The sequence below is a fragment of the Lottia gigantea genome (assembly GCF_000327385.1).
Source record: "Lottia gigantea unplaced genomic scaffold LOTGIsca_99, whole genome shotgun sequence".
Classification (NCBI taxonomy): Eukaryota; Metazoa; Mollusca; class Gastropoda; family Lottiidae; genus Lottia; species Lottia gigantea.
Window position 1 is genome coordinate 401,783 of NW_008711185.1, and position 15,894 is coordinate 417,676.

At 30.4% G+C, this 15,894-nt stretch overlaps 3 protein-coding genes across 3 annotated transcripts; 2 read left to right on the plus strand and 1 right to left on the minus strand.

The window, feature by feature from the left end:
- The first annotated feature begins 743 nt into the window (after positions 1–743).
- Positions 744–5,591, plus strand: LOTGIDRAFT_207488 (hypothetical protein). Its single transcript, XM_009069127.1, has 4 exons — positions 744–847; positions 2,116–2,252; positions 2,805–2,927; positions 3,426–5,591. The coding sequence occupies exons 1-4, from the start codon at positions 817–819 to the stop codon at positions 3,567–3,569; spliced, it is 435 nt and encodes a 144-aa protein (XP_009067375.1). The 5' UTR covers positions 744–816; the 3' UTR covers positions 3,570–5,591.
- On the minus strand, positions 5,586–11,742 carry LOTGIDRAFT_223686 (hypothetical protein). Its single transcript, XM_009069128.1, has 16 exons — positions 11,575–11,742; positions 11,286–11,358; positions 11,093–11,164; positions 10,729–10,831; positions 10,481–10,562; positions 10,171–10,238; positions 9,828–9,880; positions 9,582–9,651; positions 9,177–9,236; positions 8,336–8,459; positions 7,829–7,878; positions 7,179–7,268; positions 6,718–6,770; positions 6,435–6,513; positions 6,246–6,300; positions 5,586–6,031 (listed from the first exon to the last, which is right to left on the minus strand). Exons 1-16 carry the CDS (start codon positions 11,671–11,673, stop codon positions 6,005–6,007), a joined length of 1,158 nt encoding a protein of 385 aa, XP_009067376.1. The 5' UTR covers positions 11,674–11,742; the 3' UTR covers positions 5,586–6,004.
- Positions 11,743–12,981: 1,239 nt separating this feature from the next.
- On the plus strand, positions 12,982–15,065 carry LOTGIDRAFT_135579 (hypothetical protein; the record flags this gene model as incomplete). Its single annotated transcript, XM_009069129.1, has 4 exons — positions 12,982–13,140; positions 13,591–13,716; positions 14,210–14,329; positions 14,895–15,065. Coding segments are annotated over 4 exons (576 nt in total), but the record flags the coding sequence as incomplete, so codon positions are not given.
- Between the last annotated feature and the right edge of the window lie 829 nt (positions 15,066–15,894).

A 15,894-nucleotide genomic window follows, 5' to 3' on the forward strand; every position in this document is an offset into this window, starting at 1 on the left:
ATCCATTCATCAAGAACCAAAAGTGAAAGACATCATAATGACATTGGCTTCATGATAATCCTTGCTTAAATGATGACATCAAAATGTTGAGCTGGACACTGAAGATGGATTAATTAATAAACAACAATTCCAAATTAGCTCTGACATCTGTAGGTATGTTGTTCTCCATTGGTTTAAAAGGAACCTTCGTGTAAAGGGATTGTGAAAGGGATTGAAATTTCAAAATTTTACATGTGTATTTTAGAGTGGAGTAGGCTATGACTACGAGTAGTAAAGGAGTGTAGACCAACTACTAAAAAAAACATTAATATCAACAAGGCCAAGGGATATCAAGGAAAAAATGCGATATCATGGTCATATTAAATAAGTTTAGAATATAATAAACACAAATGCAAACCTTCAAAAACATTTGCCTCTTTTAATGCATAAGACAATCTTCTGCAACCAAATTATTCATAATTCTCCTATTTACAGCAGGTGCGAGAAAGTTTCCTGACAAATATTTGTTTACATTATGACGTCATATCTTCTACGATAGCTTCGCACTCAACTCCTCAACTGTGTAACGCATCAAAAATCGTAAAGTAAAATATAATTTTAGATAGATCTATTGTTCTTTTGAAATAAATATTGTTTGAGGATTCTATATATTTTTAGTTTGTTGTGTTGACGTATGATTTAAGTAACAATACTATGAAGCGTACTGGGTGACACGAACTGACTAAGAACACTCTAGAACACAATAGTGTTATTACATCTCGAACGCTCTTAAATCTTTCATGTTCGAACACCAGGGGCTAATTTCCAGAAACAAACATGGCGAGCAATACTATCGGTGGGTATAGAGGTATTTTAAAACATTTTTTTCATGTTGTTATTCTTATTTTTGTCCTATATTGAGAGTTGAGTTTAGTCGAATAGAAGTTTTATTACAGGTTGAGAGGCGATTTTATGTTTGATTAGTTATGCCAGGTTTAAAGTCATTGGCTTAAACATGACCTGTGACTATGATGACTGAATGAGAGAGACTGGATATGACTCTGACATTAACCTACTGGCTACTCATCATTAACATGACTAACATTTCTTATACAGGACCTTAATTTTAACATCAAGTCATATGGAACACAAATGGTGAGCTGGAAAAACCATTTTACTTGGCTTCTTGATATGTAAGTTCAAAATCAGATGGAGTTAATGCTTTGTCTGGAAATGATATTTCAAATTGGCTGAACTATGTTAAAAAGAAAAACTTAAGAAAAGGTCAAGACTGCTCAGATAACCATCTAACACCAATGACAATGTTGAAAATACCCTGATTCAGAAGGTTATCAAGCTTTTCTGTAATAGACTCAACAATAGATGATTTGAAAATTAAAAAAAATTAAAAGTCAAAGATGTCAGACTCAATCACAATGTTATCTTCTGCGGGGACTAGAGAGTGGAGAAAATGTTTCTTGAATATATAACAGAGACTTAGAGCTGAAAACAACAATGCAGATACAATGAAGATACAATTAACCATAATTCTGTGTTCCATGCACTTAATGTCACTGTTTTTGTGCAAGATATCTCTCATTGCTCCTCATCGGGACTGAAGTAGCTCAGTGGTTTGGATGCTTTATTTGACATAATTCTGTGAGACCTCTATTGTTTAAATCAGTAAGCTTAAAACACTTTCCCTGGTAGACTGAGTAAAGCTATAACATGAACCGGCATGAAATGACCATAAACTCCCAGGAAACAACCAATGTAAAGCAATCAGGAAACTTGCAGGAAAACGACCGGAAACGACCTCAAACTATTTTGCCAAAGCAGCTAATTAAGCCAAACAAATTGTTAATTTTTGAAAAAATATGCATTTGGGATAAGTGCACTTAACTCTCAAAATCATGAAAAATTAAAATGACCCTTTCTTCATATTTTTAGTTACCCTCAGGTCAATTATTATTGTACTGTTTCTTCTTTTTAACATATGTATAAGCTTTTTTGAAGAAATTTAGGGGAATAAGGCTACCGTTCATAATTTTCGCTATCTGTATTATCTTTATAAGACGAAAATTAGCATATTTGTTGACTATTTACAAACTTGAGGCTGGATTGTTTACATTTCAGTGCCCAGAAATTTTGTATTGTTAGAAGAACTTGAGCAAGGACAGAAAGGAGGTGATGGTAATGTTAGTTGGGGCTTAGAAAATGACGATGATAACACATTAACACACTGGACTGGCACCATTATTGGCCCTCCTAGGGTAGGTCTAATTGTATTATCAGATTTAATCCACTTTATATTGAACCAGTAAGTGTATAGCGTATAAGCTTATATTGTATGTTTGATGAAAGTTAGTTTACAATATTTGTTATGACAGAAATCGATTATCCTCCAATAATACGATTTATTGTTAGAAAAAGAAACAAAAAAGACAATTTATTTGTCAGCATCATATAAAATTTGTCACAAGTTCTGCAAAATATAACATTAATATTATATGATACCAAACTGTTGGCAATAAAATAATTCTCTAGAAAAATATTTGAATTCATAAATAATTTATCAAGATTTGCTTAAGTTCTTTACAAGTTTGACTTATGAATTGAAACTTTGTAAGTTAGATCAAGATAAAATTGCTTATTCGCTCTATGTTTCTGTGTTATTAGTTATTATAAATAGGGTGTAAATGAATAATCAATCCCATTACAGTGTTACAGCCCTGATAGTTATGTACATAACAAAATGATATAATAACCCATCAGAACAGTCATTTCAATGACATCATCTTATTTATGATTTGTTTATATTTAAGACTGCTTATGAAGGAAGAATTTATCAATTAAAAATAACTTGTGGTGCCAAATATCCTGAGGAAGCCCCAACAGTTAAATTTTTAACACGAATTCATTCAAATATTGTCAAGGATTCTGGAGTAGTAAGTATTTGTCTTATTAAATTTTGATCTCTTTTTTAGTTTTGACTGGTGATGCCATGTAGTGTGCAATGAGGAATGTGTTGCCAGGATAGCGGCATTATCCTACTTTTTATACGCCCACATTATAATGTGACAGTTTTTGTCAGAATTTTATTAAAATTTTTGTTGGTTTAAATCAACAATATCTTGTACAAATTAGATTTTTGGTATGATTTGACACAGATAGGTGACTGCCCTTGATATACTAAAAAAGTATCAGGAAAGTGGACGTATCTTGTTAGGAAACCACTTTTTTGATTTCTTACATGCGAGAGCTCTTTTTTAATAGCCTGTTTCATATGGGACCTCAGATTATTGTCCCATCTGATTGACTTAACACTTTTTCCAATTTTTTTTATACTTTTGGAGTGTTGATGTAACTTCACATGATGACATACAAGGAAATTTGAGCCATGTAAGGAATATATAATTAACGTTTGATAATTTTTTTCTTTTCAGGTTGACTCAAAAGTATTAGACAAGTTAAAAAATTGGAATAGAAAATATTCAATAAAGGATGTTTTACAAGATATACGAAATTCCATGACTCAGAAGGAAAATTATAAACTCTCTCAGCCACCAGAGAGTTCAATATATAATTAGTAATGTTACTAGGATAAAATCACTCCTGTCAACATGTACACAGTTTGTAAACAACATGGACTCTTTCTTTGTATGATCTGTCAACAATATTCATACATGTCTGAGACTTTAACTAAAACTGAATAAATGGTAACAAATCGAGAGTATTGCCCACCTTTATGCTTTGGAATGTGAATGAAAATTGTTGACAGATTGTAAACAAACATTTTCATATGGATTGATTATGAGTTTCATTCTAATCTTTGTTCTTTTTGAATTAATAGAAAAATTTGGAGTAAAATTTTCAGTTTGTTAGATAACTTGTTTTAAATTTTTGAGTGGCTTATAGTCAGTGAGTACTCGGGCACATTTTATGGATAACAATTACTTAAGTAGAATTATGCTTTACTAAAAGTGACAGAATCATTGAAGCTTTGTATTCAAAGTACTTGTTATCCAGAATGACATCTTGTTGGTCAAGAAACATGTTCTAAATTCAGAAGACATAATAATCTTATATAGCCATTGTATAATGCCCTGAAAAATGTTCAAATTTTGTATGTATCTGTCAAGTATTATTCTGTTTCTTGCATTTGTTGTGTCTATTTGAAATAAATATCAACCAGTTGGATCAATAAAAGTGTCTCAATGTTAAAGTATTTTTGCAGCCCTTTCTTGATAATATAAGTTAAGAATTTCTTTAAATTAAATTAATTTGCCCTTTAAATCATACAGTAGTTTGTTAAATATAAGCATTGTCATATAAGCTAATTCTTTAAAAAAAAATTAAGTTAAATCAAAGCATTTATGAGAACAAACAAGGTTGATCTGTTTTACTTTTACTTTATTTAGTAATTTGATAGATAAATGTCGTCAAATGAATTAGAAAATCATTAAACCCAATTTTAATCATAAATCGATAGCATTATCTAGAATTTCAAATTGTTCCCAAGTCTCCCCTGTTTCTCACTCACTAGATCTTTTACTTTAGTTCACGAGGAAAAGATAATTAACTTGAAGTAGAAATAAGGATTGGTTTAAATGTGACTAGTGCTGTAGTCTAGTTAGTCTGAAACATTTGCCTCTATTCCAGCCTCCATATTTTGAGTTATCGGCTGGATTAGAGTCAGTAAAACTAAGTCCCGTTTTATGATATTAGATTACCTTTATGGGCATTACCGTTACTTTTGTTTTGTGAGTATTATGTGACCCGTGAGCTTTTGGCTGTGCACATAATTTTAAATGACTGAAGAGGGATTATTTTTGTGAATGAAAACTTTAATGGAACTGCAGACGTGACATGGGGCTTATGATGGTATGACTGAACTATGAAAATTTCCATCTTTCCCAATATATCTGGGTTTAGCGGATTTGATCTAAATAAATTCGAAAATCCCTACAAAACAGCCTAGTTTTTTGTCTCTACACCAGTGTAAAACTACAAAATAGTAATCAGAGACTGGAATAAAGGCAGATGTCTAGTATATGGTATAATATAACACATGTAAATTATGAAGGTTGTCTTCGAGACAAAACGATAACAAAAAGATTCGTAGACTTTTTTTATATTATAGAGAAAAATATCTGAAGGAGAATTTGTTTTTACTTTTTCTATAAGGGTCACCCTGTGATAATAAACTTGTCCAATTTTTCCATGTTCCAGAGATATTTTGAATTTTAAGCCATTTCACTTATCCTTACAAAACACTTGATGCTGCTCTGCAATTGAGTTTATCAACTCCCTATTCTCTCCAACATGCCAATGGTATTTGGTAACAATTTGTATAATTGACAATTTCTTTTAAGATGGAATCTAACAATGCCAATATAAAAATTGCTTGATAATGACATCTTGTTCCAGTGTTTTAGTGAAAGACACAAAGTTCTTTTTAAGAAAGCTATGTAAACTGATCATATTGCTATTAGGAGAAAATTACTCTATAATTTGCTGTATTTAAAGTGCTTATAAATAATTTTTTATCGATTCCAGTTGTTGAAATACAGACTTCTTTGTTTTCTCAATAAACTGAAAATTGTAATTTCATATTTTTTATTCTTTGCTTTGACATTTTCAATTTCATTTTGAATTAAGAGTACAGTAAACTATATTGGGGTAGTGTAAGTGAAATGAACATAATATCTATATCTAGAGTTATCGAGTTTCAATTACACTGAAACACAATAGTCTGTTCTGTTTTATTTCCAAAATGTGCCCAGTAACATACAGCCCTTGTATGTCCAACTTCAGTAATCCTTTTCACTTCACAAAATTCAAGTGTATCCTATTCATAGACACAGAATTAATACAGTTGTGGTTTAATTGTTTCAATTTGAACCAAGAGTCCCCAGTGACAAATGTCCACAAGCTCAGTCAACTGATCCAACAGCATTCACAATGCTATCCAACATCAATTGTTTCTATGTTACACAATATTCACTGATTCCCTACTATTGATTCAGAATGACTGCTTTCTTTTCTTGGCCTGAAAAGAAAACAAATTATAACTGCTCGTCCCAGTTAATATCAAATGTTATTTTCATTAATTTAAACTCATTCTTCAAGCTCAGTGATTAAATTGTTTAACTATGAAAACTGTGCTCTAAATATTACTTATTGGTAAAGAACTTACTAATTCCATAAACACTGACTGGTGAATGGTAATACTGCAATTATTGAACTATAAATATTAAACTTACAAAAGAATCTGATGAATTTCCAAAGTCTTTAAAAGAATCATTTAATTGCTGTTTCCTGAAAAATAAAGGAATAAGTGTTTATTGCTAACAGCTGATAGAGCCATTTTTAGAAACTATATCTCATATTACTTTATTAGTCAAAGCAGACTGCTGACAAAATAACATTTTAATTTAATAACCAAAACTTACTGTTCTTCTTTATTTCTGTCTGATTGTCTGCGTTTTAATCTATGTTGTGGAAATGATGGCATAAATTCTGGTTCACATGCTAGAAAATACAAATATTTACTGTCAAGTTGCATTGCAGTAGTTACAAAAAAATGTTGAATAAAATGTAAGATTTTCCCTTTATAAAAGACTTGCATTGCCCCCAAGAAAGAATCCATCAAGGAAAGGAAAGGAAGGAGAAATAGACTACTTGAAGAGTAGATAACATAAATTTGGTGGTGGACAGAATAATAATATGCCTTACCATGAGGTGCTTCAGAAAAGTAAGGATTTTCTATGGCATCTTCTGCAGATAATCTGAAAATTATAGAATTTTATCAGAAGCTGTTTTTTTTTTTATGTGCATCTGGTACACTGATAGCATAAATTTGCACCATTCCAACTTTCAGTCATTTGAATGGTGCAATTCGATGATGTCATACATACATACATTTTCAAGAAAACCTCTGTACAATCCCTTTAGAGTGAATATGTCATAGTTATCAGAAACATAAGAAAAGAATGTCTCATCAAAATTTAAACTGTGGTCTCTATCACACTCAAAAGTACTAAGCGATAAGAAAATTATTAAATCGTTGAAAATATCAAATATGAAAACATGGAAAAAGGGGAATTATTATGTTATTTATATGATCAGTTTGAGCAAGAGTATAGTCTTGGACTAAAAAAGGCTCAAACACATGAAATTATAGGAGAACAACTTACCTCTTACTAGGATCATACATAAATAAAGAGTTTAACAGTTGAATACCAGCCTCTGATAACCATGTAAATGTATGTCTTATATTGTTATATCTATATGAAAAAAGTATATATATATATATATAAAGTAGATAAATAAAGCAATAATCTTTACAGGGCCATAACTACATCATGGCAAATGAAACAAATGACTCACGCAATATCAACCATAATAAGTAAAGATACAAAATAAAAATTTTTTTGTTAAAGTTAAAAATATGAATGTGATATATCTCTAATTTGATGTCCATGGTAAGGTGGTTACTGTTCCAAGAACATAATTTTTGCCTCGTAGAAAAAGGACCCTGGTAACGGCCCTGCATTAATATATAAGGCTTATCTTGGTCAGATGGACCTTGATGAGCAAATATATATATGCAAGTCTACAAAAACTAAGTGTTTGATGACGTCACTAATTGCAAAGGGCCCTATATGATACCAGCATATTTTGCTATATTAGTATCATCAAAAACTTAGTTTTTGTGCAATTGTAGGAACCACAGACGTCTAACTGAAAATTGGTGAAAATTGATATTATCAGTGTCCCCCGAAACACAAACAATTTTAGAAAACCTCTTTACAATCCCTTTAATAGTTCCTAAATTTAAACTTACGGTTGTTGTCTTAATGTAAATTTTTCTAATGCTGGTAATGTGAGAAATTCCTGAAAATTAACAGAGATGTTTTAGTTGATATTACTGAATACTATGATATAATAATTCCCACAACAGGGTGTCAGGTCAAGATTAGCAATAAAATAGATAACAGGTTTTCATGTGCACATCTCATGTATTTGATTTTACTACTTTCTACTGCATCAATAATACTGTACCTTATACTAAAACAGACACCTATGAAGTACCTATTTTTGTACAGACATCTTATTCTAATTCTAATGTAAAAGTGATCTGGAATTTCCGCTTTGATAATGCATTCTATTATAATGGCAGCTTTGATTTTAAATAAAAATATTTGGCAGTACTGTAACAATCACTGGAATGAAATATTCAAAATTCAGTCATACATTTCTTTTTGGAGTGATCCGTGGGTGATAACAAACACTCACATCCATTTTATATGGGCGTATAAAAAAACAGATTTCAGATTACACTAATACTTACAGGCCATATAGTTTCATTAGGAGTGCCAAACATTTCAACAAGTAGATCTATTTGATGTAATTCAGAACGTCCAGGTAATAATGCTTTATGTGATAATAATTCACCAAGTATACAACCAGCTGACCTATTTAATATAGAAATATAATATAATTCACCAAGTATACAATCAGTTGACCTATTTAATATAGAAATATAATATAATTCACCAAGTATACAATCAGTTGACCTATTTAATATAGAAATATAATATAATTCACCAAGTATACAACCAGCTGACCTATTTAATATATAGAAATATAATATAATTCACCAAGTATACAACCAGCTGACCTATTTAATATATAGAAATATAATATAATTCACCAAGTATACAATCAGTTGACCTATTTAATATAGAAATATAACCAGTTGACCTATTTAATATACAAATATAATATAATTCACCAAGTGTACAACCAGCTGACCTATTTAATATATAGAAATATAATATAATTCACCAAGTATACAATCAGTTGACCTATTTAATATAGAAATATAACCAGTTGACCTATTTAATATACAAATATAATATAATTCACCAAGTGTACAACCAGCTGACCTATTTAATATAGAAATATAATATAATTCACAAAGTATACAACCAAGTATACAATCAGCTGACTATTCAAAATAGAAAGTTATCAAAGTTTACAAACAGTTGCAAATATTTTTGCAAACATTTTTGCAAAAATCTACAATGATACTCTGTTTAAAAAAAAAAAGATTTATAAAAAATAAACATTTTAAAGTTTTACTATTAGAATGAAGAAAACATGAAAACATATTAATCATAAATACTCACCATATATCAATACTAGTTGATTGTTTTTCTGAACCAAATAATAATTCTGGTGCTCTATACCTGATAAACAATATACAATATTCATTTACACTACTATAATTTACATGCATATTGAAGAAATACTTTCCCAAAGTAACCAATTATTTCAGAAAATGAAAAAAAGCAGAACAATTAAACTGATATCCCCTCAGTCTAATTCAAATGAGACTAAACTTTCATTCCATCAACTTTCATTTTTAATGTAACCACTACAGTTAATGACACAGCTCTTAAACACTCATCCCAATAACCTTTGGACCTAACCCTATGACCTCGGAATGTGGTGAGGTGCTTAAAATTTAAAAGAATCAAACATTCAAGAGAAATTCAAAATTCATAATATAAGAACTAACGTAACATACATACCATAATGTAACAACTCTTGGAGACATTGGTTTTTTAGGTATAACATATTTTCTTGCCAGCCCAAAATCAGCTGAAAATAGACAAAAACCTTTTGTTATTGAGTATAATGTAGGCTGACCTGGAAATGAAGATTGAGACAATTGAAAGGAAAGTTGACTAATATCAGATCTGGCCTCTGATAATGACTGTGAATGAACTAGAACTCAAATAGCTGAAGTAGTGAAATAACATTCATTAGTAATTTACCTATTTTGACACATCCATTATCTGTCATTAATAAATTTGATACTTTTAAATCTCTGAAACAGAATAGACAAATACATTTCATTAAATAATGGTACAGAATTACAAACTCTTTTCTTTTCATTTTGCCAGAGATATTCCTTTTAAGCTTTTGACCTGTAACTTGACACCTATGGTCTTATGTAATATATAACTTCTGAGAACTTGACCATTCACTAAGAAAAAGAAAGTTAAATGAAACTGTCTCTCTAATAAATACAACACCACTTACAATGACTCAATTCTTAATTGACATCATTTTAAAAATTTTAATGTGGCAATGCATGACATAATTAATAACACCTACCTGTGAATAATGAAGTTTTCGTGTAAATATCTTAAACCTTTAAATAATTGAAGCATAATGCATTTAACCTGAAATTTTAAGGTACCTATTTCAGACTAACTAAACTGTCATAGATCTACACAATATGATTTGCTAAATTGAATGTAATCTTGTATTTTTGAAGTATAAAGGGAATAGAGTTTAACAGGCTTTTGAAGTGGGAAATGAATTGGATTTTATGAATACATCCGAGCAAGATTCTTGAGTGTAAATCTTGAATCATTAGATTGGATCACAGGTGACCTTAAATTCAACTCCTTAAATAGTTTACCTGAGATTCTGAAAATGGAGCTGCCATGTTGTCTAATAATGATGCTAGATCTTGTTCACAATATTCCATTACCAGAAATATACTAAAAGAAAACATGTAGACCTAGATTTCATTATGGATAAACCATTTCTAAAAAGCCACCCAATAATGGCTTAGAAATAAAAAAAAAATTCTAGAAAAGAAAACCTCTTTGTTTAACTCTTTAAGTAACTTCTCTATTAGACTACTATTGTAGTAATGCTCCATACCTATCTAAACTTTTTCCAACAACCACTTCTTTCATTTCAACTATATTTTCATGTCTTAGGTTTAACAATATATTAATTTCTCTCAGTCCACTGATAGGTAAACCTATAGAGCAAAAAAGTAAACATCAGAATTGAAAATACCATGTAGTCTACAGACATTAGAAATTGCAATCTAGTCCACATACATAGACTGTACCTTTTTTAAGACAATGTGTAATTTTGAATATAAAGCATAAATATGTATATGAAGTAAATCTGGAAAATCCTTTGACACTATATTAAGATAGTCTTAATATAAGGTTTTTTTTTTTCAGAACATACATTTTGAAAGAAGTGATAGATTAAGCAAAAATATAAGACCAACCATCTTTTTCTCTTTCCATTCTCATCTTTTTTAAAGCAACAATCTTATCACTTTTTGTATCACGAGCACAATCTGAAATATAAGGAAAATATTCAAATTTTAATTGACTCTTTCATGATATTAACGATGATTATTAAATGTTTTTAATGTATCGATTAGTTTAGTCCTACAAATTTTAGAGCATTAAACGTACAAACAATTCCATAAGTCCCTTCTCCAATACGATTCAGCTTTTCGAACTCAATGACACTTCGACATTTACCAAACTGAAAAATAAAGAAATTGCGACAAGCATTAAAACTTCAATTGTGACTGTTATTTTAGAATAATATATTTTATTTGAATTTGAATATAAGCACAAGGGTAGTGATAGAATGACTTTGAATTGATTATGATATTAGTGAAAGGTGTTCTAAGAAGACTTCTTAACCTTAGTCTTACTCTCTCTTCTTAGTTCTTTGTTAATTTTCAGTGCCACTTACCCTAGACTTTTCGGGTATTTCCATCCAATCTCCAGATAAAATAGACATTAATTTCTGTTTGTCTTGACCAAAAGTTTTTGTAAGTTTGTCATCAGACATTTTGCTAGATCTAATCTTATAAAAAATAATTGGCAAAATAAAATAGAAATTTTAGACTTTTTCCATTTTTTTTTTTATCTCAGTTATCGAACTTAGCCACACTCTTTCGCTTTAGAAGTTAGATAATGTCTTATTTTGGGAGTAATCATTAGTAACTAGCTTTTGTGTTTTTCATGTGTTACTGTTTTTAGCAGAAAAACATTTAAAAGTATACTAAATATTTTCAATCATAAAGAATTAAATTTGAGAGGAAAAATCTCAAACGTTTACACAGAATGAAAAGAGACTGAAGGTTTATAAAACATCTACTCCCTGAAGGTCGGCAACATGGCGTCGAGACTGGTTAGGCTTTTACGACCAGCAGCTTCTGCTGTTTGCAAAAGTCATGGTAATAACACAAACCCTTTTCCTTTATCATAAAAAAGTGTAAATAATTTATCCATTGCTTTGTGACCTCTTTCGAATGCGTTCTTTTCTATAATTCAACACTGTAGGTAGATCTAATGTTGTTGAAGTTGAAATTCTGTCTAATCTGATGTTTACATAAAACTTCAATATTAGATCTACATGTATGTATAAATTTTGAGTGACATCCTTTTGATTCAGCTTTTCCTTTTCCCATTCAAGTATTGATAAGCATTAAGCACATTTCTTGTTATATATTTACTGCAACCAATACGACAGATCAGGACAGTACCTGTATCCATTATTATTAAATTTAATTAACAATGTTTGTCCAGAGTAGAGCCGGATATAGCTTAATAAAGTTATATAAAATACGGGAGTCAGTCAGTACTGCACATGATTTTTCTGCCCTGTACATAAAAAGAAAGAGCGACTTATGTACGTGCATTGATGCTAGTCAGCTTTGTTATCAACAAGGTTTCAGGAGAAGTGTATTTTAACTAACATACTTCACCATCTCATTTCAGTCATTCAGAAGCCAGTTATGGCATGGGCTGCTTGTCGAAATATGTCAGTTGACTCTTCAAAAAGCAAGCCGAATATGCGTAAGCTTTATTTTCCTTTTTTGTGGTGTCAGTATAGATGATAGTTCTTGGTATTTTATCCCTTGCATTGAAATTATTGAAATTGAAGTGAGTTTCAGAGGTCTTAAAAGCTACAAAAAGAATTTTATGTGGAGAAAACAATTCAAATATGTAATGAAATTTCTTTTTTTGTCTGCTGATTCTCAATGGTGTTATTCTTCCACTTATAGCCACGGTGAGACAACCAGATGAAGTTTCCAGGAAAACTCTAACTGACTTTGGAGCGTATTGTGCCGATTGTTTACCTAAATATATTCAGAAAATACAGGTTAATCATGTTGAGGATTTGGAATTATTGATTCATCCAGAAGGTGTTTTACCTGTCATCACATTTCTTAAAGATCATCACACCGCTCAGTTTTTAACTATCACTGATATTGCTGGTGTTGATGTACCCACAAGGGAGTGTAGATTCGAGGTGAGTATAAACTGGTATTGTTTGCCAATTAACTGGCAAATCAAACTTTTTCAACAACCTGTGAAATTTCAAAACAGGACAAGGTTTATCTCTATGGACAAAAACAAAATAAGTCAATTATTAGTTCCATAGTACCATCAATTCTAGCACAATATAAAAATATATTTTATATGAAGTACTCACTGAAAGTGTGTGGTAGAGAATTTGCTCAATTCGTGGTCATGAAAATTATCTATGCCCAGATATCCAGTGAATGTAGATAGCTTTGCCTACCTAATGTTAAGAAATTGATTGTATTTAGCAAAATTCATTAGGATAACATTGATAAGGTTTAGGACAAGTATTTAATTTCACAATATTTTGTGAAAAGATGTTAAGCATGATTAAGTTGATGTGTATGACTGTCAATTGACACATTAAGACTCTATATAATGTTATTTTATATTTCAGATAGTCTATCAATTTTTATCAATACATTTTAATGCTAGAATTAGAGTGAAAACCTATACTGATGAATTGACACCTATTGATTCTATTTGTTCTGTATTTGAAGGAGCTAACTGGTATGAAAGAGAGGTAAGATAGTTACTATTCTCTTGAATTGAAAAGCACATTTATTACATATAGCGGTGATATATTTCTCTTTCTTCTTCAATTTAACCATGAAAAAGGCTTTTACATAAAATCATGGTGTATAGGATAGACTAAAATCATTTTAAGGCACAACAGGCAGTAGTTTGTTTCAATGAGCATTGCTGTTTTAATAGCTAGATGTTGACTTGTATAGCCTTGGTAGTTAAAAGAGGATTTGCATGTGCAAAATAATATATAATACATGTACTGAATAGAGGGTTTTAAAAGGTATGATGGGCCTTTTTTGAACAGCAATCATACCTCAGTCTCAGAAACGGGAATTGTTCAGCTAAACTTATCGGTCATAGTAAATTATTTTTTAAAGTAACATAAACTCCACTTTTGCTATTTGCCTATTATAGGCTAGGGATATGTACAGCTTCTTTTTTGGTTAATAATTTAGGATAATGTATGATATATTTGTTGTTCATTATAGATTTGGGATATGTATGGTGTATTTTTTGCTAATCACCCTGATTTAAGAAGAATTCTAACAGATTATGGTTTTGAAGGCCATCCATTTAGAAAAGATTTTCCACTCTCAGGTTATGTAGAGGTAAGTACTTTGGAATTATTAATTTCAAGCTATCTTTGAACTGATATCTGATCAACAAATAGGTATTTTGTAAAGATGTTAGGTGGTTATGAGCCAGAAAAAACATTTACAAGAAAACTGTGTTCGCTTGTAATCAAATTCAGCATAGTCATCACTGGTTTACATAGCTTATTCGAAATATTTATTATTACAGGAATGACATTGCTATGTCAAACTATCTGTTAAGCATGTTGTTAGAATAAGAATGAGTAAAGTAACCAAAGGTTCATTAAGCGGTATCGCATAGCATTTTGCCAATCCAATATTTCCTTTGATCAGCCAAATTTAAAAATTAATCTGAAAAATCAAATAAATATGCCAACACACTCTCTCAATAACCTTAAGGAACTTAGGTCATTGGCAAGATTGCTCTGAAGTCTACAATTGGAACATTTAAATTGCAACAAAATTTTGATGAAATGTGAATCAAAATGTTACATGTAAATCTTTGTTTTTGTATACCATAATTGTTATCATTTTATGTCCAAAAGAATTGATCACAAAGTTTTCTCTGTTTTTTTTTTAGGTGAGGTATGATGAAGAAGTACAAAGAGTTGTTATTGAACCTATAGAAATGACACAAGAATTTAGGAAATTTGAATACAACACACCATGGGAGTCATTCCCTACATTTAGAGCAAGTAATACAGAAACTGCTGCCATTGAAGAAGGGAAACCAGCAGAGAAGAAAGAATAAATTATAAAGAACTGTGATAGAAATAATCCAAATTTGGAACATTTAAAATAGTGCTCTTTGGAATAACTTTGGGAAATATTACCAAGAAGCCAGATAAAGTTAACACAGTTGTAATATGTAAATAAATTATTGACAGATATGAGGCTTTTCTCTTTCATTTGAAAGACTCATATCAATACTAATTTCCAACGATTGAGTTTGTTTGTTTATTTGTCATAAACAAAAGCATACCCACTGATCACTTTCATAGGTAATATCTGCTTCGGCTTTAACATTTGTTTGTGGTATAAACAGTGCTAGTTTTAAATTTTACACTAATAAAACTAAAACAAGATTAGATTTTGTTTTACCAAATATACTGCCTAGCTACTTATGCTTGGTAACTTTCCTCAACAGAATAAATATCATTGCTTGTTTTTATAACATAAATAAATAAACAATGATATAAGAATTATACTGTATTTCATGCTCATTCATTCAATATACATTTACAAATGCTAAATCTTTAAAAATCCTTGATTTTTCCAGCAAATCATTGCTCTTGACTCTTACGATTTATTTTATTAGTTTTGCCACCACTACAAATGTTGCTTGCCAGATTGGATATGCTCTCTTTTATGGAACACATGTTAACACTCCAAAATTAGATTTGTATACTCCGTAGAGTCCACATAGCTAATACTGGAATATCCTGGAAACATACTTTTCACTTTGAAAACACGTCTACAAAATTTTGAGAGATTCCAAATAAGATGTTGAACAGTCTGTAGGATGGTGGGTGCTTCAATGATGTCATTTGTTCAGTTGATAACTTATTCATTACAGTCAA